The following is a 27,997-nucleotide window of genomic DNA, read 5'->3' on the forward strand; positions in this document are numbered from 1 at the left end:
ATCATTTGTAGTCTTAATACATCTATGTATTGGGGAAAACAAAGATGCTCAGTGATCACAGAGAATTTCAGGAGGAGTTGGGCAGATGTTCCATGACACATATTTTTAAAACATCAATGTCTTAAAAAGGTCTACTATTGGTGGCGGTAAACAACCGCATTACGGTGGATAAAAGGCCAAAGTGAGAGTAAAAGCAGTAAAAGAAGTGTAGAAATAGGGCACAGGGAGATGTATTCTGTAGTCCTCTCAATTCCTGTGAAAGTAACATGCTTGAGAGTGCAAGTTGTTGACCCCCGCTGTGAGAGAGGTTAGGGCCAGATGTTGAGGTAAATTTGGCCCGGTTTTATATGACCACACGCCTGTCAATTATTCATACACACACAGCACTGGGCCTCCTGATGCGCCATGTAGATGGTTTTGGACCAAAGTATTTTAGAGCGAAACTTAATTTAGACCCCATTTAACCTGGTGGTGACAGCAAAAAAGAAAAAAAAGGGAAGGGTGAAAAAAAAGTGTTGGGAAGCACACGATGAGAAGAGAAAATGGTGGATCACATAAAAGAAAATTGAGCTGCATTTTGAGCGGTTGCAAATATACAAAGGTTCAATCTCTCTTTTAAACATTGCTATTGTGTTTTTATGTTATGAACACAATTAGGCATAGTTGCAGATTTATGCCTCATTCGATCTGCATGCAAGGATAAACTTTCTGCAATAACCCTAGCCTATGACTAGTATAGGATAAATGAGTGAAATGCATACGCCAGCACCGAAGGAAATTAATAGAGGCAACCCACAAACATTAGAGGGAAGATAAAAAGTTTAACGATACCATTAAAATGCAGAGAAAGTAACAATACCGTAAATACTACTTAAATAGTTTAGTAGGCTCATGGTCACGTGCACAATCTGACACATCTGAAACTGCTTTTGTACACTTAAAGAATGCAACATAATAGGCCTATTAAGAAGCCAAACAAGTTATAATGGACTAATCTAATATAGTTACACACGCAAAGAAAGTACACATGCAAATGCAACAGAAACAGTAAACCATCAACACATAGACCCACACAGCTTCTAAAAATTAGATTTTTTTTCACTCACCATTGGCAATATATGTATGCTGTAGGTGTAGTTAGTATACACTGGTGTACGTAGGTTCTCAACGCTCTGCTATCCATTTTTTGGAAAATAATCAGCACCTTTAAGTGTGTGATCAGGAAAGTTAAGAATCAGTTTAGCTTTACATACATAAATATGCTTACACCTGTAACAAACATTCGATTCGTAAGGTTTAATTACGATCTCACTTTCGCAAATACAATTCAACATTTTTTTGAGGGGAGGCCAAGCTGACCATTACAGCCCACTGATCTTATTTCCAAATGCTGGAGAATATGTTTACTCATCTTGTGTTCTTTCACTCTCTGTGTCTTCAGGTGAGGAGTGTTTGACTCTGGCTTTGAAGGGTCGCTGTCAGAACCAGCTGAAGCGTTGGCAAGCAGGGCCAGAGAGGCTCATGGGTAACGGACACGGTCGGCTGGCAGGTGGTGCAATGCGTGGTAGTACAATTACTACCAGTGGGGGAAGGCTCTGTGAAGTCCACTTCCTCCCACTGGTTGTCGGAGTTGGAGACAGCAACCGAACGCAGAGACTCAGATGTGTTGGTAAGTTTTAAATCATTCCTTTTTTTCAGGGTTCAGCAGGTCCGAACAAAATCCAGCCAACTCCTTTAAGTATTAAAGATATAGGAAGTTATACTTCTCTTATTTCATTTAAGGAGTTTCCCTAAACCAGGCTAAGTTCATCCTGGGTCTCTACCCAGATGTGGGACCAATTCATTGTTTTAGCAAGTCACCACTAGCTAAGTCTTTGCAAGTCAAATCCCAGGTCAAGACAGTTAAGTAACTAATCAAATTGCTGGAGACCTTTGATATCAGTGCCAACGTCTTGGCAATCCACCTAATATTGTGAAATAAGTGACCGAACATTTGTTTGAAATATGTCAGTAAGTATTTTGTATTGAATTTGAGATTTGAAGGAAACATACACATTTGATATCAATAGTCTTGGTGAAATTCAGGTTGTAAAGTCCCACCTGATTTTAAATGTTGGGTGGCACGCTTCTGCACTTTTCCTGGTAGGAGGTTTTCTGAGTGAAATGCAGAATAATTCTCATTCTGTGCCAAGACCACCCACACCTTCCGCCTCTGCCAGAAACCTGGACCTCGTGAGAAAAACGGCTGGGAAAACGGTATCATGCAGTTATGGAAAACACAGACAATCCTTAGGATAAAACCACAACCCCACCTTGGCAAACAACAAATATGTGGTTAGGATTAAGTTTTCCTTAAGTTGTTGATTGTGCCCAATTAAACCCACTGAGTAAACTAGCACACTAAGTTTGATTGGACCTGATGGCAGATGTTGTGTTTAATTTTTTATCACGGAGGCATGCTTTATTTAGAAGTTGTACTTAAGACATGAACCTGTGCACTTTCTGACTTGCCCTTTACTCCATCAGACCATGCAGAGTTTGCAAGGTGCCCTCAGCCGCTGCCGATGGGCTCTCCCAGTTTGCCTGTCTCCAGCTGTGAGCTAAATAAAAACACCAGACGCTGCCACCAGCAGCCATTGGCCACACACCTCTCCTGTCGACTCTACCAGACCTGTGACCACGCTGTGCTCATCTCAGGTAGGACAGTTGTTTTTTTAGATTCACATTTTTCATGCCAAATTTCACCAAACAGATGGACATAAGATACAATCATTGAAGTTTTATCAGGAGATGTATCATGTCTCAATGTCTAAAGTCAATGTATTGCTGACTGAAGAGGAAAGACTAGCAGTTTGACAGCCTGAGACACCTGAACATCTAAGCAAACATGCCCTCAATCTCTACTGGACCCGCCAAGAAATCTTGGTTTACGGCACAACGGAGCATTAAGCAACCAAAACAGAAAGAGGATAGGGCTTTTGTTTTCCCAATAACTGTTGTCCAGGTACCGAACAGTACATGTGTTTGTTTTTTTCAGTTACTATCCCGGGGTGTGGCCTCTCAGTGTTGTTGGGTGCTGCTAGGCTTTGAGGAAAACAAAAAGTGTGTTCGCCACAGCCTCACCAATGATAATACTACTTGGAAATGGAGCAAGAAATGTCTGTTTCCACTTGAATATCTTCTATAACGCCATAACCATAGAGAAATACTGTTTTGCAGGTTGTTTAAGAACCCACGTAAGAGTTTAAGGTGCAAGAACTAATGGTAAGAATTAAACTCTTGGATTGTAATAGTGACATTTTGGCTAATCAAAATCAACTGTGTGTACAATGGTGCGCTGCAGGCGGCTGGCAGCAGCAGATGACGTTCCAGCGCCATGTCCAAAATCTTCAGAGGTTTTACAGAATGCTGCAGAACAACGGCTTCCACAAAGAACATATCAAGACCTTCTTTGCCAGCAGCGGACACTTTACTGGTAAGACAGAGTTGCTCTATGAACAATACAAAAATGATTCTTTCAATTCTACTTGAAACAACTTATTCTCTGTCAAACGTGGCAACAATTTGTTCCTATAAACCTAAGTAATAGCCCACTTCTTTTATTACATAAGCTCTACGGAAAACTGGATAGGTTAATTGAGGCATTTTATGGTCTATTATTTATTTAGAGCAGACCCTTGCTATGGATGCAGTTCTGATCGCCAAACATAACAAGTAAACATGTTTTGGAAACAATGACATCATTTTAAATCCATACATTATGTCAAATTATTGATTTCGATAGTAGTTAGTAAGTAAGATAGTCTTGTTCAAACCATTAAGCTTCATTTTATATTAATGACCCTCTTAGTCATTCTCTGTCACTTCCACAGAGCATTTCAAAAATGAATTTACAAAGATGTTGACATGCTGCCTGATTATTTTTGAAAAGCCACTATGTCTTTTATGTATAGTCTAAATGCCAGCGAAAGATCTTATACTTTTTGTTTCCCCTTATTTTCCCCAAAATATTTGAATTATTTCAACTCACCATCTCTCAAACATGCCTCACACTTTCCCCCCCTCTCACCCCCCCACAGAGGATTTAGAGGGTGTGTACTCTGCAACGGAGAAGGCAGTGATTCGTAACCACGTGTCGTACGTCTGCAGGAAGCAGCACTGCGCCGACACACTGGTTCTGTACCTGAACTCTCCAACACGCAACGATGGCACCATGCTGCTGTGGGACGCCAACCTCAACGGCATTGTAAGGGAAATGAAAACACTTACTTAACTTACTTACTTAAAGCACTGATAATGAAGGGGTTTAAGAAAAAAGAGAACATTTAGTTAATGTCATCAGCGAATGGAAATTCTAGTTAATGCTTGTTTCCATAAACTTACATTATGCAACTTTTAGGCTACTTTGGTTAATAGAGATCATTTCCCCAATGGGTACCATAACACCATTGCAGAAGAAGAGCACACAAAAAGATGATGTAATCAAAGAGCTCTGTCCAAAAACAACCGGAAACAATGTGGAAAAAGTGACGGAAAATGTTTTTTCTTTTGTATTAATTTGAGTCGCTTTGTGACTCGACAAACACATCTAATGTTTACGTATTTACATTTTTGTTAAAGTCACACACATCATTCTTGAAGTCTATTCCATTGCACTTTTGATTCTATTGACACCAACTTTTCCTCCTTAGCCAAGAAACACATACAGACCAAAAGAGAGGGCCACCCAGAAAACAGTATTTCTGTTGTTGTTTTTCAAAATGAGGAAATTAGCTCAACTGGCAGTTATTACAAAACAATTGCGACACATTCATAATGGATCCAGCAGGTTGCGATTATGGATGTTAAAATACATGCTTGCAAAAAGGATGGGGGGGGGGTCAGAATGCATGATATGTATGGTATTTTGAAAAATAAAACTTAGAAATATACCTTATATAGGTATGGCCCTACAATATATTATTCAAATATAGCATGATAGGTCCCATTTAAGATTTTTTTCCAAATAATATACATTTGAGTTATTAGTTCTGACATAGGCCTTTCCCATTCTTTGGTGTATGTCCCTGATATTTCACCTGATAAATCCTATTTTCCAACATTGACACAATGATAAATAATCAGATTTACCTTCCTCATTTGTACATCCTTTCACGTCTTCTCCTCCCTTTCTATCTCCAGGCTGACCTGAAGGAGCGATACTCCGTCAACGAGCTGCTGGCAGACCTGGCGGGCTGCAGGGCGACTCGTGTTCTGCTGTTTGTGGACCAGAGCTACAGCGGCGTTCTGTCCAAGAGGCTGCGAGGGTCCCAGAAACATCTCAACGTGGTTTTGATCCAGAGCCAGGCACGGCAGACCCACAGCCACCAGAGGATGAACCCTGGCTGGGAGGAGAGCAGCTGGTCCTACATCAACCCTGCGAGCTGCCTGCTGGACCAACTGGGGAAGGTAATTTAAAGGTCACCTATTATGCAAAATCCACTTGTTCATGTCTTTTATACATCAACATGTGTTCCCTCTGTGTAAAGAGATTCTGAAAGTTTCAGGAAAAAATATTCTCTCTCTTTTGTCCTGATCCATTTATATAAAAACCTTTCTGAAAATGAGCTGATCAGATTTTGGCCACTTTATGATGTCATAACGATTTTTTGGCTTGTGTAACCATTAGCCAATCACCAACCCACACCTTATCACCTCAATCTCCTCCTAGAGCACCATTGTGTTCTTTTTAACCAAACATCTCTCAGAGGGGCGTGGGGAGGGGCTCCTTATTTTCATCTAAAGTAACAGACAGAGAATCAGCACTTTTGAAACAGGGCTGAAACAGAGGGGATTATGGGGTGCTGCAATGATCTGTTTGGTGTTTGGAGCCAAACACTTCAGAGACATGTTTTGTATATATCTGAGACCTATAATATATTGATGAAGAACAGTATAATAGGGGACCTTTAACACATGTAAAGGTTCCTTTTAAATTTGACTTTTTTTTTCTTATAAACCTCTAATGACTGATTGTTGTCCTCAGGGTCCTGGGATGTCTCGCCTCCTGGAGCCATGGGCTGGTCTATTGAATGTGACGCTGGCCGGCGCCCCCTGCAATGCCACGCCGCCTCTGACGGATGGCGAGATGCGGCGAGAGTACCAGGGCTGCCAGAACTTACCAACTGCACTCTGGCATCAGAAACACAGGAGGACCAACTGAGAGAGAGACAGAGAGACACTGAGACTGACTGCGAATGGGGAGATAGAGAGAGAAATCATTTTGGACACACACAGAACATATAAAAGTGTACAAACATGCATATTTGCCAGTGTGTGTTATCTTAGGACTATATTTTTGGTGTGCTTGGTGGACACTGGTGTGTGTGAGTGTGTGTGTGAATGGGTTTTCTGTCCTAACTCGGAAAGCAACCATGGCGATGACAGCCCATCCCAACGGGAGTGTCCTGAACACCATGTGAACAGTTTGTTTGAGTGTGTGTTTGTGTGAGTGTGTACTGTATGTGTGTGTTTGTGAGTTCAGCAAAAGGACAACCACTCTCGCAGACCATTGCTAGCTTAAGCTTGGGTCAGTGTGTGTGTGCATGTGTGTACATCTCCTCGGCACTTTAAGACTTCAGAGCCAATCATTCTTTTTTTCTTTTTCTTCAAGTGTTATTTCTTCTTCCTTATGTTCTTCCTTTCTTGTTTTACTCTTCTCCTCATCTTTCCTTTCGGGATGTCCTCCTCTAACCTTATACCCTCTCCTTCTCCATTCCCCTCCTCTCTCCTTCTCTTCCTTATTACATTTCATCCTGTTTATTGTATTGGCATTCACTTCCTTGCTTCATCCATCACTTTTGATCTTTCTTTCTGTCCTTTTTCGGCTGTCAGTTTCTTTCTATCTCTATTCAAAGAAAGACATTTGAGCTGAAAAAAACCCTTAAACATAAGTGAGTTTTGTGAATTTAGAATCTGTGCACACGGAATTCCTAACAACTACAACAATGCAAATATTTGATTCGTTTTGTAATAACCTAAGGAAGAGGCAAAGAGAAACTGTTTGGCAGGGATCGTGATTAAGATATGAAGCACTGAGACTGCCCTCACTGCTACACAGACTGGCTATGGCATTTCAATAAGGGCACAAGTGTCTGTTTGCTCATCACATACTGTAGGCAGGCAACACATGAAACGTGCACAATATTGACCCATCCCTACACTAACAACATACATGTTGACCTATACCTCGGTGGTACTTTGTGATATTTGTCTGTACATTACCTCCTGTCATGTCTCCATCTGTAACCTTTTAATATTCTGTAAACCACGGCTCAGTGTACGTACCCTGCCTGTTGTGTTTTGTACTGATGTCTGTCCAGTTGTACTGATCTGTTATACATTAGAGATATGTTTGTTAAAGAGATGAAAGCTGATGGGGAGAACAACTTTCTCCCAATTGTGTGGGACATTTTGGGCCAGAACTGTGTCCGACAAGTTGACATATTCACTGTTTGTGTGATGATCTGTACAGAGTATATCTAGTTGCATGCTGCAAAACATGAAATCTAGTCAATAAAGTACATTTAGAACCAGTGAAGTACATGGGATTTATTTATTTGGCTAGTAACACATTCAGGTTATTTACATTGTTAACTTAAGTCTTGTATGAAGTGTAACCAACAACGTAACATGGGTACCAATTTAAACCCAAATAAAGGTATTTTCCTAAGCTTGGCCAAGTAGTTTCCTGAGAACTCAGATATTGTATGCGTGCAATGAGAGGACCCTGACTTGCTGCTGCGTGGAACAGACACTTTGAGTTTATAATTGTAGCGTCCAATGTCTGACTTGAAATGACCAATTCAAATTTGATAGCCTTAAAGGTAGGGTAGGTAATTCACTTATTTTTTTGATATTCCATGCAATGCTCTTAACATCCCGATAGCAATGAATAAATGAAATGCTTTGGCCATACATTTATAAAAAATATTTCATCTGTGGAAGCCATGGCGCTGTAAAAAGCACGACCAATCATCTGCCTCGGCCCGCGGCAGATAACTGGATGGCCTACCTGCCTGTCAGCCTTCCATCTCGTTCACAAACTTATCTCGTGCCCCCATTGGTCATGTGCACGTTCGTGTGTGTTGGAGGAGGGGCTCTGTAAGGAAGTCTGAAGGAAGGGGCAGATTTTTTCCGGTTGTGTACTTTAAAATTACTCGACCTGGTTTCTCCATTCTTACCTACCCTACCTTTAATGAAATTCAACAAACTATTATATTTGTATATTTTTTCTATAATCTCTTAGACTATATTGACAATGCGTATCATCAGTAATACCAACACACAAACAACGTTTCTACAAACGTAATGACAGTAAAGTTAACATTAAAGTGCACCTTTCATGCTATTTTTAGCATAGGTCTCAGATATATACAAATATATAAAAAACATGTCTATGAAGTGTTTTGCTCAAAATACCAAACAGATTAACCATTCTAGCCATGCCTCATATCCCTCTATTTGACTTTCTGTTTCAAAATTGCTGATTTTGGGTATAAAGCTTTAAAAAAAAAAAAAGAATTGATAAAAAAAAGGAGGGGGCTGAGCTCATGCGGGACCCGGCAGCTACTTTCTAAACTAAATACTGCGGTGATGAAACGCCATATCATGGATTATCAAGGATTATTTCTGAAACAGTATGGAGCTCAAAGGCTTTCTCTCATGCCGGTTATACCACAAGATGAGTTCCTTTTTATTTCATGCTTCTTCACACACATGCTCTCCAGTACAGGTTAGCTCTGAGTGTTAGCGGTGCTAATGTAAACGTGCACCGACCACATTACGTCCAAAACAGTCGGTCATTGTTTCTGATAGCAACGTTTCCAATAGGGCCGTGGGTGTAAAGCCGGCCTAAATTTCCGATATTACGTCATATCGGACGCAAATCTGGATCAGCTCCGTTGTAGCCCCGTTTTTAGAGATTTGGGTACGGAGGAAAAGATGGAGGGTTTTATTCCCTGACACACCGGGGACATATATTTATGTATAAAAGACATCACAAAGTGCATTTTGGATGATAGGTCCCCTTTAAACCAACATAAAATGACTTGGTTCATGTCTGAAAGAGGCTTCATGTAGGTTCTGGTGTAGTGCAGTTTAAAATGTATTATAATTTCACTGAGAAACGTTGTGACAGTTTTTGTTTCAGGGTCATTTATTGCTAACCAACAAAAGTTATAGCTACAACCCATTCTCCATCTGTCTTCCTCTTTCCTGCCCTCAGGCTGCTGATATAGTTTTACTCTAAACAGTAACCTTTGACACCACATATCAGCCCATCCAGGATGTTTTCACCAAAACAACCTCAGTAACATAATCACTTTAGCTTTAATGGCTCAGGTGGAGTCTTCACAACCAGGACACCTGACCACTGCCGGGTCCTTCTGCTGCAGGGAACCTTTCACTTTGACTTTTGGTTAAATCTTCTGCATTGCTGTTTGTTAGTTGGCTAACTTTACAGTTTGCTGCAGCCTTAGTTTTAGTTGTTTCCTACATTCATATGCAACAGTTTGACATCAGCAGTATATGCTTACAGTAATTCAACATTTGCATTAGGGAGCTTGTAGGATTTGATCTGTTTAATGTCGGATCAAAATGGTTTGGACATTTGGGCTTTTATATACAGCTTAAATACATTTCACAATAATTATATACAACTAAATTGCTTTATAATATCATGCCATTCAGTCATTAGAGTTGCAAACTCAAAAGAACAAATGAAAAATGCATAAAAACTACTGATTAGGTTTGATAAAAGATCCAGGTTTAGCTTAAAATTAGAACTTGTGTATTATTATTTAAGTTAAAATGTAAATTAACAAAAGGGAATGTTAACTTTTGGTTTTACATGATGAGACAATATTTTTCCTTGAACCGTGATTGAAAAGGCAGTTTATTTGCAAGGGAACACAAGACCAGGTTTGAAAGACGAGATGATCTCAATGTTATCATTTTGTGACCAACTGCATGGTTTCTCTTTCTGCAGAGTCAACAGTGGCTGCAGATACATGAAATTACAAAACATCACATATGAGAGAAATCAAGTATGTGTATAACTATGAGTGTGGAATGAAAACATAGTTCAGCGCATTGTGTCCTGAGTCTGATTCTCCGTCTGTGTTTCTGTTTGCGTGTCGTGAGTTTTCTGCTGTTTCATCCACATGGCTGCGTACAGACCTCCCTGCATCAGCAGCTCTTCGTGTCTGGACAGAGGAAGAAAATAGGATGAGACAAGAAAGAAAACATTTCTGGTATCAACATTCTGATCTTCCAACATAAATGTAGACTGTGGATAAAATCACTAAAAAGTCAGAGGAGTAGCTCACGAGGGCCAATCATCCCAAACTGTTAAAGAGGCCCTGTTATGCTTTTTGGGGTTCTCCCTTTCCTGTAGCGTGTTATATAGGTTTTTGCGCATGTTAACGGTCTACAAATGCTAAAATCCCTGTGTTCCCTCCAGAGGGAGTTTCTCTCCCACACACTCCCCCCCCTTTCCTGAAACACTCTATTAGACTCCTTTCTTTACTTCTGTAACGTAATGACATCACTAAGTTACACTCGATCTTGTCTCGGCTAGCGCTCCAACACATTGTACTTGATAGGCTAAGGGGCGGGACATCTCTAAGTGGTTGACTAATCACAACATAGCCAGCCAGCTGGTATGGCATGGTATATTTTACATGACTTTGCATTGATGGTACATGCCTGCGCATTTGGTATTGACAATAAAAATTGTCTTCACAAATGTAATACATCTGTAAAAATCTATTTTTCTTATAATACCTTAATGTTAATGTTTGCTGTTATTGTGAGGAACAAAAATTGTGTAAAAGGGAGGAATTTAGTTTTAACCAAAAAGGAATAAAACTGAAAAGCAGGCAGAGGATAATATGGGTCACTCATAATGTCTTGTACCTTCAGAGCTGCTTTAAAACAAAGTTGAGCTGTATAAAATTCTACTAGCCAACTTTGCTATGAATTAGTAAAACCACAAGTGTGTTCCTGTCTGGAACGCCAGACGGAAAGAGAGCGAGAGAGAGAAACACTGCGAGGGTCAGAAATAGAGAAGCAGGAACAGGTTGATGTGGAGGAAACTAAGAGGTAAGTGGAAATGCAGAAATATAATTAGGAACAAGTAGAGGAAATAAAGAGAAACATTGGAGGAAAAGAGGGGAAGAAGTGGCCAAGAGGTCAGCCTGAGGACAGAAAATGTGAGAAAAGTTGAAAAAGGAGACGATAAGGCTTTTGTGATCGTAAAGGGGCTAAAAATACAGATTATATCAATGATTGAGGGATTGCCTCCACATAGCTCTCAAATTGGCGATGGCAAAACAATGCCTTTAGTCGTAACGGTGTTATCAGCAGCAGGGCAACACACACACAGTGAGTGTGACATCATTCTCAGTTCGAGACGCCATTACTCCACTATATCTTCACATAGAAAATCGTTTTTTTGCTGCCATATAAATGATCTGAATGTAACCTTTGAGTTTTCCAAAGATGTATCATCACACTCCCATAACCCAAACCGGTGGAGATTGTACAAAAGATGAACTATCCAAGCAGACTTACTTGGCTGTGTCTGCCCTAGAAGACATTGTTGGTGCGGTTGATCGCTACAAACACACTTGTATAATGTGTACATGTAAGCTTGGACGCAGGTTGTATTCATAAGCAAACAGCATTTTAAGTATTAGCCATCTTAGCGCAGACGTAGTCCTCGTAAAGAATGTTAAGCACAGGGAAAGCCTGAGGACGGGATGAGGCCTCTGCCTGTCTCTGTTTCACTCCAACACTTTGTGGCAGAAATCGGTGTATTTTGACACCGGAGGTTCAATGAGCCCATCTTGTGTTTACATCACAATGTCGATCAAAAGATGAATGCTTTTTGGTTGGTGTTCCCCACACATGCCTGCAGGGACAAACAAAGTCCCTGCAGATGTTTACCATCAACCACAGTGCCATATGTGACTAACTCCTCTCTGCTGTTATCAATACCTGAGTAATAACATGGACAATATATTCATATTCAGAAAGAGGAAAATACCACTTGTGTCTCCTCTTCCCACTGCCTAAGTGAGTGTGAGTGTGAGCGTGCATGTGTTTGTGTGAGAAAGGAAGTCTTCATTACCAGCTCCTATATCAAAAGACTGTACGCATCAACAGTTAAGTGGCAGCTCCATTGTGTGTGTGTGTGTGTGTGTGTGTATGTGTGTGTGTGTGTGTGTGTGTGTGTGTGTGTGTGTGTATGTGTGTGATATGGGGTTGTCCATCAGCCTCTGGGGTTGAGAAAGGCACCAGAAGGGTTTAAGGGTCACACACAAAACCACACTCTTAGGTTTTGATCTACAGATAACAAATTTGCAAGCACTTAGGAGACACAGAATCGTTCAGGTGTGTCACACAAGCACAAGATAACATCCCCAACAGATAACCTTACCGTCCTCTCTCCGCTATCTGTCCGTTGTCGACCACCAGGATCTGGTCTGCGCCGACAATAGTGGACAACCTGCACAACACAAAAAGAGTAAATGTTTTGGTTTGTGTAGTTTCAGCTACCAAGGTGCTAACTATGTATTAGGACATACAAATCATTTTCTCAATAGTACGGTAGTTTTGGTATTGACACAAACAGCTCAAATTAAATAAAAAATAAAAAAGTGAAATAAATTTTAATTCATTTGAAATCACTTAGAGAAACACAAACACACTCTGTCTTTACCTCTGTCATAAACGTGCAACAAGCCGACACAAACACACACAGCTGAGCTCTGGGTTGGAGAACTCTTAATGAACCTGTAAATTATTAAAGTTCATGTTTATGACCTCTCTCTGATTAAAGGCACACTAATCAAACTGTCTGTCAGCATAATCAACTTTGTAATGTGACCAAATGGGGAGAATGTCTTCCATGTAAGATATCTATACGTTTGTACCCGTGTCATATTCGTTCTTCTTCTTCAGTAAATAAAGATGTGAACATTAGATGTATGGATCTAAACATGATTTGTCATCATCATCAGCTTTATTTAAACAGACTCTTGGTCTATTATTAAAAGACATACAACACTCAAATATGAATTAAAACAGGCAGTTATACCAATGTTTCCACAGAGGTGACTGGTATCGTGTAGCACTGAGACACGGATTTGAAAGCAGCATAATGACAGAGTTATGAGAAACATTCAATCGACAGATGAATTTGTACATCAGATTTCTCAAGAGAGCATGGAACGTGTTGACTCGTGCATTACAAAACATTTCACTTGCACTGCACCACCTTGGTTTTTCAAGCAGTGTACGCAAACAATCATTATATGCAACCTGGAGCTTCTTGAGGGAGACATGTGTCCCTCATCCCAGGAAGTATTTATACCCATGCCCATGACACAAAAAAAGGTTTTTCAACCATAGAGTTCATGCCTCTCCAAACTGCTGAATGTCACTTCAAGCTTCAGCAGAGCCACCACTCTGATTTAGTGTCACCAAGGCTATCTTTGGACGTCCACCTTCAATATTTGATAGAAAACCTCGGTCAAAGGTAGAAATACCACTCCCCAGAGACTGAACACGTCATAGCTTTTTTAACCTCTGATTCAGGCTTTAAACCAAGAAGAACAACCCAGTGTGTTTACACAGCACTGGAGTATGTCCGGCTTTTAATGTCAGGTTCAGAATACACTTTATGCTTCATATCTTCCTATTCTTGGCTGGGAAGCAGTGCAGTGCAATATAGTTCTAGGCAAAACATACATACATGCTGGCTCATTGGCATACAGACGCCAACCAAGGAAAGTCTGTCATTGGACTACAAGTCTGATGTTAAGAAATCCTGTTGAGGTGAGTTTCAGCTTGCATTTACACTTGAGGTCCTCACCATTTTCCTTAACGCTTTACATATCATGATTGATATTGATATGATCAGCAGTAGAAATGCCTCTCTGGGACAAATTAAATTACTTTTACATACAACCCATGGTCAATGAGAAAGAAAGTATCATTCTGCTGACCTCCACATTCAATTAATCCTATTCCTAACTAGAAATAAGACCTGCTTTTAAGCAACTTTATGTTTTCAACCAATTCATTGCACATCACTACCACCTACCTACTGATAAGAAGTTGAGGAGTTCATCATGTTCAGGAGAAGAAAAACATTCAGTCCATCCAATAACAGAAGTTGATTACAGACTCAACCTTCAAAGTGAAATCATGACCTGTCTGTTGTGATTCCTTGTAGGATCAGGATTGTCTATTGCCTTGATCAACTAGGCCTTAGATAAAATGATAACACACACACACACACACACACACACACACACACACACACACACACACACACACACACACACACACACACACACACACACACACACACACACACACACACACACACACACACACACACACACACACACACACACACACACACACACACACACACACACACACACACACACACACACACCATCTGCTGCTGCTATTGAAATATTATTAAGCTGGTGGATCAACTTGTTCAAAGACTGCAGGTCAACGTGAGTTCTGAGAGAAAGACTTGAACAGCAAAACTGGCACTATACAGATAATTAAAAAAGGAAGATTATAAAGAAATGACCTCACAGCCCAGCTGGTGAGAGTAGTCACAGATGATTAGTCCCAGTCAACATCTGTAAACAATCTTCATTGTGTTTGTTGGGTATGAAAGCATCCATAACATTATAATAACAAAACAAGTCAACAGCCATGACGACAGCTCTGTGAAGCTGTATTTAGACAATCACAATGCTAACATGGCACAAGACTAGCTGGTAGTTTGTTTACAATGTTCACCAACTTAGTTTAACATGTATGCTAGCATTTGATAAATAGCATAAAGTACAGCTGAGGTTGATGGGAAGGTTAGTTATGCAGGTATTTGGTTCTCAATCATAGTGTTGGACACATTGAAAGAAAATAAATATATATTTCTTGAACCAGAAGTCTCACCTCACCAAGAACATTTGAAACTAAAAAAAGAATATCCTTCAGACATGTTGTTTGGAATCAAGGATCAATATACAGTAGATAGCTTCTGTGTGGGACACTTGGAAAAAAAAAAACATATTGTACTTTCAACCAATAGCTCTTATAAGTAAAGATTTATCTTAGGTTACATGAAGATTTCAGAGTCTACAAAGAACTTAATGATTCTTTCAATTACATTTTTTTAGCTGATTAACCAAATTGTTATTGCGTTTTAGTTCAGGCATCGGCTTAGCAAAATGAAACACACCATAGATATTATTGTTGAAGAAGATTTACTTATTTGCTAATTTGGAAAGAGAACCTGGTAATGATCAAATGTGTAAATATGAGAAACTTAATATTGTTCTTCTAGTTATCCATTTGTAGTGTAAATTACAAATGCACTCTTTTAACATTTCTTCTTCCCTACAATAAAAACATGTTTGTGTTGAACAAGAAGAAAAAGAACCCATTGTACTCATGATGTAGAAAACAGGAAATGATTGGGAAAAACATGGCAGATTAAGCACCAGAGGCTACTTCACTCCTGATGCGTTTCAATGACGGAACGGTCAGAGCCTTTCAAGTCTTTTTCAATATCACTCAGACAGATTAATAACCAGACATCTGTTTCTTTTACTTTTGTTGACCTGTCATCACACATCACTTCATGTCCTCCAATCAGCTTTTCATTTAATCTCTCCATCCCTCTCTTTGTGTCTGCATCTAATCCCGTTTCTCTTTCACCACATCTATCACACATCCTTCTCCTTTCATCTCTTCATCTGACCATTTTTTTCCTTTTCTGTTTGGTCCTGTATTACAACCGCAAATGTAATCACATTGTTAGAGGCCACTGTCGTGTCCTTGGCAAAATCCGTGTTTGTGAGCTAACGCCACACGAACATGGGTATGTTAGTAATATTGAGTCTTGAAAAGTGTTCAAGATCACTGAAAACAGAGCTTTTGTTCAACTCCAGTCGGGTAAAGATTTTCAAAAACCCAATTTTAAGTGTTGATGTGTAGACAAAGAAAACAGAGTGTTTGGCTTGTAAACATCGTTATACAATTTATAAGCCGACAATTAAGGAGTCACTGCTTGCAACAGTGACATAAATACATCCGTGGAGGGCGGACATTGCTTGGTTGAATTGAATGACTTTCTATGACCTTTAGTGCAGACATTCATAGTCCCCAGAGGATGTACCCCAGTGACTTTGTTCATCTGCTCACTTTCCTCGAGCGCCACGAGGAAACTGACCTTTGCTTGTTTTAGTCTAGACTGATAGTGCACAGAAAAACGGCTAAACATCATCATGTTAAAATTGTCAGTGTCAGCCTGTTAGTATGCAAAGCTGTGTCTACATTTGCTCCTTGTTTGGCTATAGAGTGTTTCAATTTTAATTTTTGGAAGGTTAATTGACTTTGTATCTTAATTCAACACTGTATTTCATTATCTCAGTCGCTGTTCTCTGTGAAATGACAATAAGTCTAGTCAAATCTAATCTAATGTATGGCATCCAGTGGCTATGATTTGCACCAATTGGTGTCTTGACACTCAGAAATTGTGGCTGCTGATCAAGTAAAAAAATTGAACTTATTAGGGTTTTCCCAGTTAAACGACATATCTTGGTAGTATTGTTGTATTGACCATGCGTAGACTGAAACATTGGCACATCCTTATATATAAGGCTATTCTTGGTGCTCTTCCCCCTTATCTAAGGATGTACATAAATAGAAAATGCACAGGATCCTATCGGCTTCGCTCCGAGAACTGTTTCCTTTTAACTGTACCAAAGGTCCGTACTGAACTTGGGAAAAGAGCGTTCAGTTACGCTGCCCCTCAAGCTTGGAAGCTGCTTCAAACTGAGCCGAATCTCAGAGAGCTGGTCTCATTAGAAACACTCAACTTTAACTGACCTTGAAGCAGGCCGCTGTGTCTGTAAATGCTTTGGCTAACCTTGGTGTATGACTGTGTTGAGGTTGTGTGTTTTTTAATTGTAACTGTAAAACTGTCTGAAACTGTGCTGTTACCATTCTTGGGCCAGGACTCTCTTGAAAAAGAGATTTTAATCTCAATGAGAGCTATCCTGGTTAAATAAAGGTAAAATAAAATAAAATAAAAATTGTCACCTGTGTGCGACCACGACAGTCGTCCTGTTGGTGCAGACCTCGGCCAGTGAAGCCTGGATGTTCCTCTCAGTCTGGGTGTCCAGTGACGACGTCGCCTGGTGGAGTAAACAACACACAGTATAATAGTGTGTACAAATTAATATAAGTAATATGTATAATGTGATTAAATACTACTTGAACGCAGCTACGGAGAGACAATCTCTTTATAATAACTGATTCAACTTCCAACCCTGTAATTAGTAGATGACCAGCTCAATCTACAGAGCCAAATCTGCCCCAGTGGAGAAATGGTGGGTGGTAAGTTTATAAGGATATAAAGTAAGGTTATAAATACAATATATTCAGTGTTTCAATCTTTAATTTCTGTCAAGATATTTCCCTTTTGGCCTGGAATGATACTGCCTCGACCTGACCTGTAGTGAATATGTTAACCCTTAATGTTCCCTTGTAATTCTGCCGGTGTTTAACCTTCTTGTCTATAAGTAACATTTAGTTATAAAGCAAGTATTGAAGTGTGGTAATCCCACTGTTTCCTCACCTCGTCCAGCAGAATGATCCGAGGTTCTTTCAGGATGGTTCGAGCGATCGCCACTCTCTGCTTCTCCCCCCCGCTGAGCTTCAGACCTCGCTCCCCCACCTCCGTGTCATATCCTGATTGGACATAATGCCATCATCTCCATTATTATCATCATTACCCACTTGTATCCAAATATTTCAACTTTCAAATTGGCAAATGTCATAGGTGGGAAGTAGTGGAGTACAAATACTTTGTTACTGTACTTAAGTACATTTTTTCCGGTATCAGTACTTTACTCCACTACTTATTTTTCTGACGACTTTTTACTTTTACTTCTTACATTTTTAACACAAATACCTGCACTTTCTACTTCTTACATTTTTAAAACATGCTTGTTACTTCAGTTTTAATCTATGTTTGGTGGTGTGATCATTATTATTTAGAGTCATTGCGTGCCTATTGATTTGAACACGATCCGTGTATCCATCATTTCCTGGTCTTCTCTAAAGAAGAGGGACCAATGAAGACGTTGTCATGTTGCCGTTGTTCAGCATGGAAACATTCATTAGCTAACAATGACATTATTGTTCTATTAATATAAAGGGAGGTCAGGTACTCTTTAAAACAGCTGCTAGTTATGGGTACTTTTTACTTAAGAACATTTCAAAGCCTCTTTACTTTTACTTGAGTAAAGAAGTTTAGTCAGTACTTCTACTTTTACCGGAGTATTTTTAAACATGAGTATCTGTACTTCTACTTGACTCAAGGATGTGCAATTTTGCCATCCCTAGCAAATGTCCTGTTAAAGGTATTCTTCAGCTATCATCAAAGTCAAACAAAATAAACATTTCCATCATTATCATCATTCACACACCCCAGCCTGACCCTGAGGTAGCTCCAGTATCCTGGTGTGTATGTCGGCAGCCATGGCAGCTCGCTCCACCTCCTCGTCGCTCGCTGTGACTCGGCTGTAGCGGATGTTGGTGCGGATTGTGTTGTTGAAGAGAACCGTATCCTGGGGAACCACTCCGATGAACGACCTCAGAGAAGACTGACGTACCTTGCACACAGAAAGGGACAAAACCTTTAGCTAATTATGGAAAATACATTTTGCTTACCTGGATTCTAATAAGTAAGAGTAATTATTACGAATTAAAGGTCCCCTATTATACTGTTTTTCATTACTTCATTATAGGTCTCAGATATATACAAAACATGTCTCTGAAGTGTTTGGCTCCAAGCACCAAACAGATCATTGCAGCATTACCCATAATCCCCTCTGTTTCAGCCCTGTTTCAAAAGTGCTGATTCTCTGTCTGTTACTTTAGATGAAAATAAGGAGCCCCTCCCCACGCCCCTCTGAGAGAGATTTGGTTAAAAAGAACACAATGGTGCTCTAGGAGGAGATTCAGGTGGTCAGGTGGGGGGGGGGGGGGGGGGGGGGGGGGGTACCTTGGATGGTGATTGGCTAATGGTTACACAAGCCAAAACATCGTTATGACATCATAAAGTGGCCAAAATCCGATCAGCTCATTTTCAGACAGGTTTTTATATAAATGGATCAGGACTAAAAGGGAGAGAATCTTTGTTCCTGAAACTTTCAGAATCTCTTTACACAGAGGGGACACATGTTGATTGACAGTGGATTTTGCATAATACGTGACCTTTAAATCTTTATTTCAAGCGTTTTCAGCATTAGAGATCTTAAGATCTGTCGGTCGTGTTACAAACCTAATATATATGTTGTGTCGAACTAGGTCTTTCTGTCCCCCACAAACACACATACACAGCATACATCTACATAAATGTTGCATGGCTTAATTCATCTTATACTATATAATGCATGCTGCCCGAGGTCACAGACAGCACATGCCCTGAACTAGTTTCTGTCCCTGTCTCTCCGTCTCTGCAACCAGGATTTCACAAATGTGGTCTTACCTTCTTTTTTGCTTTATTACATCTGGCACTCTCAATACCTTTACTTGTTTGTTTCATACACACTATAGTAATGCAACCTTGAGGGCTTAACCAACATCCAGTCAGACAGTTAATAATAACACTTATGAACAGGGCCCCATTTTCAACGCTGCAGTTCTCTTTATATATCCATGGTCAGATGTATCTCTAACGACAGATGGACATTTCCTATCTTACTCCTTTCCCCTGGAATAACCTCCCTATGGACGTCAGACAGTCTATCAGTCGATGCTTTTAAATCCAAACCCATCTTTTTGCCTTAATTTTCAATTAGATACTCATTCTTTCATTTTCCAGCTGGCAGGTCTGTCTCAGGGTCGATTAATATAGTATAAAGCCACTGTTTCTCAATAACAATCTGTCCAGCAGTGCACCTCTCTCTCTATAAACTCAAGCTCTTGACGGACCGCCAGAACTTTTACTCTCTACTGGCTCCAGATTCACAAAGTTGGATCTCCAGGAAATTAAGCCACCACCCCCCTCTTGTTGAAAGCTTTTGTCTGCCGCCGCAACAATACAAATTCCATTTCCTGCAACAGCTTGGTTTGGCTGGTTATCAGTCACTTTGCCTTAATTTGATCTTTGCCGTTTATTTTTTGGTATTTGTTTGACTGCAGTACAACTCAGCATCTGTTTCTGATAGAGGCGAGTTGGCAGAGCTCTAAAAACCAAATGTCAGAAGAAGAGGAATCGACAGATGGACGGACCGAAGAAAAGAAAAAGAAAGCTTTCATTGTTTTTCATTGAGACATCAACAGCGAAACAAAAGAGAAGAAGTTAGTGTAAGACAGCTGTCCTCACACACAAGACAAAACATCTGTTAGATGATGAGGTATTTAAGATCTTTCTGCACCAAACCTGATTTCTTTGTATTATATATTTGTTGATAGAAAGGAGGTTTGTTGGTGGGTTGAGTCAGACCATCTAGTCCAGTGTTTCTCAAACTTTTTCATACTAAGGACCGCTTAACCAATAAAAAAACACTCGCGGACCACCTCACTTCACAAATATCCAAAATCACATTGTTTTTCTAGAACAGATTTCAAATCGCCTGAAAATGGTACAAACAAGTGGCAACATGTTTGATGAAGGTGTTGCGCTGGGCTATATCATACAATCAAAAATAATTTAAACTTAAGCTCGCTCCATTGAGGAGATATTCCCGCGAGAGTGCGGAAAACTTTAATCAATTAATTAATTTCAAATGTGAAATGTTACCAATATACTCACGGACCACTAGGGGCGCTCACGGACCACCAGTGGTCCGCGGACCACACTTTGACAAGCACTCTAACTAAGATTTAAATAGTTCCATAACCTTCACAATGTGCTTAGAGTTCCTTAAGTGGACCTATCATGCTATATTTGAAATATATATTGTAGGGCCATAAAACATGTCTGTGAAGTTTTTTTTTCAAAATACCAAACAGATCCTGCATTTTAGCCATGCCTCATTTCGCTCTATTTGCTCTTTTCCAGCGGCTGATTCAGTGACGTAGCTTTAATGCAAATGAGCTGCAGCTGACCACGCCCCCCTGCAGGAGAAGGGAGCGTAATCTGAGATCAGCTGCTGGGCTGTCAGAAGAGGGGGAGAAAAAGAGATCTCTGTCCTCTGTGTTTTATTCTTATATGATTACATAGAGTCGTTATTCATTTGTTTTAAAGCTAAATAAATAACAAAGAAGACCTCTGACAGGCACTTTTCTAATTTTGTCCTGAAGATTTAAACTTTAATGGACATGTTGACCGGCGAAAAAAAATCTAACTGAAACTCTGCCGCACGGTCCCCTCATCCCTTGGAAGAGGCGGAGAGGTGGGTGTTTGTGATCTGCTGTTGGTCTACCGGAGAGAATTACAGCGAGGGAGGGATTGCATTGAGGAGCAGCAGGAGCAAACGCTTGCCTCGGGGAGGGAGAAAAAGAGCCAGAGCATCCACAGCGGAGAATAAACAGAAGGGCAACCATGGCAACCATGCGCGGGAAGTCTTCTTCGCTGCTTTTGTGGCAGACTACAGCGCCACTTACAGGCCTGGCATATGTACAACAGCGTCTCCAGCGCTTTCGAGCGGCAATGGCCGTGGCCGTGGCCCAACCCCCCATTCCCCTGATAGGTGGAGAGTTGCCCATATAGGCGGAGCACCCCTTTTGTCACGTCAGAAAAATTAACGTCTGTATCAGCTCCGTTGCAGCCAGGGCCGGCCCTAGACTTTTGGGGGCCCTAAGCAAGATTTTGTTTGGGGGCCCCCCTCACTCTAGCGCGTTCTCACTACACACAACACGGAACCAACTTTTGTCATATGATGTTAGTATGAGCACACATATTGTACAAATAAGCATGTAAACACTAAAGTGGGACCTGAGAAGAGCAGCACAGTCTTTAAATTGACTACAAATAACTACCTAGGCTATAACTAATGACTATATAAACTCAGTGAACAGAAATATAGAAACTCCTCAGTCCTCAGTGACATATGTTTTGTTGTTGTGGCTCTGAGTCTGTACTCCAGCACATTAGATTTGAAATGAAACAAGGACTATGAGGTTAAAGTGCATACTGTGACCAAGTATTGGACCTGTGACCTTGGCTCCCCCCCATTTCGAACACTGGATTGAATATAACAATCAAAAATAACAAAATATACACAGCTAGATCAGATCTCGTTTTAGATGCGACTTTAGAGTAGAGCAACGGTGTACTGAGATAAAAAAAAAAATTAAATTTAAATGTTTTATTTTTTTTTGCTAGGGGGCCCCTCAGTGGCTGCGGGGCCCTAAGCGGCCGCTTATGTCGCTTAATGGGTTGGGCCGGCCCTGGTTGCAGCCCAGTTTTTAGAGATTTGGGTATGGAGGAAAATAGAGAGGGTTGTGTTTTCTGACACTTGGTGAGTTCCCTGACACACCGGGGACACATATTCATGTATAAAAGACGTACAAAAGTGCATTTTGCATGATAGGTCCCCTTTAAACAAACCCTTTAAACATTGTTTTTGATTGTTGATGTAAGTATGCTATGATTTTGTTGTAGTTGTACAAGTTCAGGGTTATATTTTTAAGACATAGCTTTTTGCTATGCGTGTTGGCCTTTTCTTTAACACTTTGCTGAATTTTTCAGAAACTTTGTTTTCAGATGTTGTTACCTTTGGGAGCCAGAGTAGCCGTTTGCCCTTGTTTCCATTCTGGGACTGGCTATAACATTTAGCATCTACTCAAACTTTATACTTTCAAAACAGATATCTAATTTAACTTTTGGCAAGAAAGCATATATGCATTTGAAAAAAAACATGGACTATTCCTCTAATAAATTGTCTCTTAGGGACCCTTCTTTCTCTAACCCTGCAATGATTCTGCTTCGAGTTATTGATGAATATTACTCTATTTGCTTGAATAAACGCTTTCTGTCTGCTCTTTACTGACAGAAAGTGGGTCATAGAACAACAAAAACAACTGTGTCGTTGTGAACGGTGATTTCCATCATGGTTGAACAGGAACTAAGCTAAATAGAAACTGCTGTTTATATCCCCTAAAATAAAAATAAAATCTCCTGACGGACACTTTAAAAACTCCCACAAATGACTCAACATCAGCCTGCAGTGTTATGGCAGAGGCGATTCATCAGAGATTCACAACATGTGGCTGCCATATGCGGGACAAACACAGTGGCAGAGGACTGATGGCTCAAAAAACAAACCCAAAGAGGGACATGAGGCTGAGGCGTCTCCAGAGTTGCAACATAAACAACTGGACTCCTGCTAATGTGACTATATTTGACAGATTATTATACTGCATAACACTAACAAATCACATGTACATAGTGACATCACAACTCTTTACGATTGTTTTGAAGCGATTCAGCTACAGTATTAAATAATAGAGTTACTGAGCTAAATCAGACTATAATATTATTAGCTGATTGTATTATTGCACAGGACGAGGATTGTGGAGTTTGTCCCATTATGTGAGGAAGTGTTAAAACACTTGATGGCCAGTATGGGGTAGAGGACTGATAAAGTGAGTAAAACAGACCCTATACATATGGCCATGTGAGTAATGTCAAAATCTTTCCCTTTCAACAGCTGAAGAGAAATTATCCTTCAATCTGCAAACAGCTGTGTCCAACAAGCGGAACATCTCTCTGTTAGATCCCAGATGCAGCTGGAACATGTGGCAACAACAATGATAACAATTATCTATTAAACCAAGCCACATCCCTGAGTCTTCTGTCCTCGCATTTAAGTATTTCATTAAAACGTTTCTGTCTGTTCTACATAAAAATGCCTCGCACAATTGGCAGTTATAGAAGCAACACTTCTACTCAAGCTTTCAACGACATCTGGAAAGGAAAACACGGTTGAGATGAAGTTGCCGTTGGACAAAGAAATTGTCAGTAAACCGAATATGCAAGCAAGCGGGTGATTAGCTTAAAGGTCCCCTATTATTCTGTTTTTCATCAATATATTATAGGTCTAAGATATATACAAAACATGTCTCTGAAGTGTTTGGCTCCAAATACCAAACAGATCATTGCAGCATCCCATAATCCCCTCTGTTTCAGCCCTGTTTCCAAAGTGCTGATTCTCTGTCTGTTACTTTAGATGAAAATAAGGAGCCCCTCCCCACGCCCCTCTGAGAGATATTTGGTTAAAAAGAACACAATGGTGCTCTAGGAGGGGATTCAGGTGATAAGGTGGGTGATTGGCTAATGGTTACACAAGCCAACAAATCGTTATCACATCATAGAGTGTCCAAAATCAAAGAGGAGACACATGTTTAAAAAGTGAATTTTGCATAATAGTAATAGGTGACCTTTAAACTAGCATAGCAAAAAGTCTGGAAACATGAGGATATAGCTAGCATGGCTCTCGTCGACTGAATGTTTTAATGTCATTTTTTGTATGTGTTTTTTGTTATTGCAACACAAGCAGACATGTAAAACTAAAAGTGGCCTCTTTATATTGTTAGTATAGAGATGACAGTGATATTAACCTTCTCATCGCGAAACGTCAAACTATTCATTTGAAGATTTTTGCTTTGTGCATTGCAAAGGATTCAGCACCTCTCACCATGACCACTCTCTTTTACCAGGTGATAACGACAGTGAATGTTTGTCTGATCGCCACACGGATGTTGTTTTAGTGGAAAACAGGCAAATGAATCCCCTGATAGTGACACATTAAAAAAGTATTTAGAGAGGGCACAACATGAAAGGCAGGTCGATTTTAATTGAGTGACAAGACGAAACATGTGAAACAGCTGTTGTGGAGAAACTGCTATATCATCAAATTTACCACAAACTACTCCATGTCCTTTTATGTCGTATGTAACAAAGGTGATCCAAATTATGTTGTATTGATTCATTACTAATACCTCTAAGCTCTCTTCAACTATGATCAAGCTATTGGAAGAATAACCTCGATAAATAGTCAAATTGATTATATTAGTTCCTTATTTTCACCTGCATCATGACTAACAAATAATTTGAAGTTTATGGAGCCATTAAAAGTTATTGCCGGATATTTTCGAAGGATTTATTTGGGATTAGCACGAAGCGCGCTGAATAGTTTTTTCCACTTGTCATCAATTGGATCCAGCTTTATACGACCTCTCCCTGATAACACCCTCATTACCCCTACTTTTCCCGGAATTTACCATTTACTAATAACCAGATTTGCTTATGTGCTATGCAAATACTCACTTTTCATCAGTTGTAATGTAATGTAATTAACATTACACTATTGCTGATATCATAATTACAATCCTTGCGATGTTTACAGTTCTTCCTGGCATATATATTTTTTATTTTGATATTCTTTATTAATCCCATGGGGAAATTGTTTCTCTGCATTTGACCCATCCTTGTGTTAGGAGCAGTGTGCTGCCATTTTGAACGGCGCCCGGGGAGCAGTGTAGGGAACGGTGCCTTGCTCAGGGACACCTCGGTAGCACTTGGTCTTGCCGGGACTTGAACTCGTGACCTTCAGTTGCCAAGCCAACTCCCTATTGACTTCGCCACCACCGCCCAATTAAATACAACAATGAGAGATGCAAAATAAAATGGCTGCCGAACAAAAAATCAACAGAATGAATCCTTCAGTGGAGGACACTAAGGCGTTTTGACACTGCCTGTTCATCCTGCTCCTCATAGAGCCAGATCTGAATCTGATTAAAGAGAAAACCACATGTGTATGTGGATGTCAGTTGATTAAAATGTTCTTCTTGATGTGTAATTAATTACAGAGCGGCAAACTCTCAAGTATTCATGCAACTGACGCCAAATGTCCAATTTCTAATTATGCATAACTCCATACAAACACGTTTTCTAAAGCTTATGTGCAACATAATAGTTTTAATGACGACCCGACTTACTAAAATGCTGGTAATATGACAGCAGGATAAACAATAGGACCAATAGGATCAAACCTGCCACAAGTTCAGCTGCAGTTCAAAGCGTAAAAAAAGAACTACATTGTAAAAATACAGACAATTAGGCATATGGGCTGATTAACGGTTTGATATTCAGAACCAACGTAGAAGCCTTCATTCAAAACTGTTTTGAAAAGGGGCAGGCATTAAAAAAAATACTCGGCAGGTGATTGGATGACCACCTGTCAATCAAACTTGTATTGAAGCTAGTCAGCAGAAAAGCCAAAACATCTTTCCGAAAACCTAATGAGCCTCTTTCTGTAATGGACACACACTCCCCAGTTATAATATATAACCTGTGCTGTTGCACCACTCTAACTTCTTAAGGAGCTTGATTTTCTCTTTGGAGGTCATCATATAACGGCATTGTAATACACGGTTCGGCTGCATTAAATATTACATATCTGCCGTAGTTCGCTATTTATAGAGTCCTGATGAGAAGACTTCTAGACAAACATGAACAACTGCCGCCGAAACTGAATATGTGACGTGGATCATAAATATATCAGCAATTAAACAAAATCTTCAATTTCTCTTCACAATATAAGTGTCCTCGCAGTATCAATACTAATTCGGCTGACTTTTATATTTGATCCAATCAGTATATTGGTATATTTACACCATAACGGTGCACAGCTGATAGAAAGGGACACCTGGTGGTTAAAGCACGTTATTGAAATGTATTATTTTTTATTATTAGATATTAATAGGAGACACAGACAGACAAACTAATAAGGCTTTATTTAAACATTAAAGAACACTTTAGGTTAAGGTCTTATTTTGAATAAGAAAAAAGCTTTGGGGGTATACATATTAAGCCTGACAAAGAACGCCACCATTGTTGTTTAGAACGAACGGTTGCCTCTGTGTGTCGTCACAAAAACCATGCTCGTTACTTTTAGTGACTCCCCACAGGACACGAATAGGTCCAGTTACTGGCTGGTGGACACTAAACGCTTCACTTGAGGCCGAACCAGATGGATTTAGTTTGATATATGATATTATGAGTATCCAGCTGCCGTGCAAGGTGTAATACTTTCCGTGTTGTTTTGTAATCTCTTTTCCACCACAAGCAATACTAGGTGTGCACATAGGACCCTATTTTTGTAAACCAGTCTCAGTAGAGTGGGCTCTGCCAAGTATGCGAGCCACATGCACTTTTGAAAATGGTGTGCCTGTGGTGCACTTGGCCCACGAGGGTAGGATCAGAAGGACCGGTCTGAAAGAGCTATGAGCCAAGCAAGAAGGTATACACAGATTTTAGTAGAGCTGTGTGTCTCTAACACAGCTGTTGACATGAAGAGTAATTACTCATGTAAGGAGGGTTCTGTGGTTATTTTACAACTCTCTAATGCTGGTTGCACAAAACTAAGCAGCAGGGTCTACGTAATGCTTGCTTTGACAAAGACAACATTGCACCAGACTACAGAGGGACTGGACACCTGCTGCCTTCAGAGGGCCGTAAAAAAAAGCCTTATACCGCTGGCTTAAAAAGCAGCATGATGTTGTAAAATAGAGTTACTGTGGCTGTCAACAGAAAACTAAATGATGGGCTATCTCAGGAATACATTTCATCAAAAAAGAAAGAATGGAAAAGCTTAATAAACCATCAAATTCAATTCAGACATTTAACTGAAAAAAAAGCTATGCTGATTAACGCTATTCTCCAGATGGAAATTAAAAATAGCATTCTAGTTTATATAACATTTTTAACTAAACTTAAAGTGAATATTCAGCGTCATTCAGGCTCTGATGTTGGGATGTTTGCAAGCATGCTGCTGAATCAATACAGGATTCATCATCTATCATGATTATTGTCTATTTTCTTTATCTAGAAAATTTTAATTTAATTTCGATGCTGACCTATTTGAACAAAACTCCTGGAGGTCGAGGAGCGATGACCCTG

The 27,997-nt window shown here is 40.0% G+C and overlaps 2 protein-coding genes across 2 annotated transcripts in view; one reads left to right on the forward strand and one right to left on the reverse strand.

The window, feature by feature from the left end:
• Positions 1–411: 411 nt before the first annotated feature.
• LOC307029711 (uncharacterized protein) lies at positions 412–7,574 on the forward strand (the record flags this gene model as incomplete). The annotated part of the gene is made up of 7 exons (XM_079665792.1): positions 412–427; positions 1,442–1,669; positions 2,527–2,697; positions 3,344–3,475; positions 4,080–4,246; positions 5,182–5,448; positions 6,026–7,574. 7 exons carry the CDS (start codon positions 412–414, stop codon positions 6,200–6,202), a joined length of 1,158 nt encoding a protein of 385 aa, XP_079521918.1. The 3' UTR covers positions 6,203–7,574.
• Positions 7,575–9,903: 2,329 nt separating this feature from the next.
• Positions 9,904–27,997, reverse strand: part of abcb6b (ATP binding cassette subfamily B member 6 (LAN blood group) b) — a 24,614-nt gene continuing 6,520 nt past the window's right edge. The window contains exons 8-13 of the mRNA XM_079665793.1: positions 18,814–18,820; positions 18,581–18,755; positions 17,717–17,829; positions 17,179–17,273; positions 12,482–12,550; positions 9,904–10,244 (exon numbers count right to left, since the gene is read on the reverse strand). Coding sequence (XP_079521919.1) covers positions 10,124–10,244; positions 12,482–12,550; positions 17,179–17,273; positions 17,717–17,829; positions 18,581–18,755; positions 18,814–18,820 — 580 coding nt within the window. The 3' untranslated portion in view covers positions 9,904–10,123. The remainder of the gene's footprint in view (positions 10,245–12,481; positions 12,551–17,178; positions 17,274–17,716; positions 17,830–18,580; positions 18,756–18,813; positions 18,821–27,997) is intronic.

This window comes from Notothenia rossii, assembly GCF_949606895.1.
Source record: "Notothenia rossii genome assembly, chromosome: 2".
Classification (NCBI taxonomy): domain Eukaryota; kingdom Metazoa; phylum Chordata; class Actinopteri; order Perciformes; family Nototheniidae; genus Notothenia; species Notothenia rossii.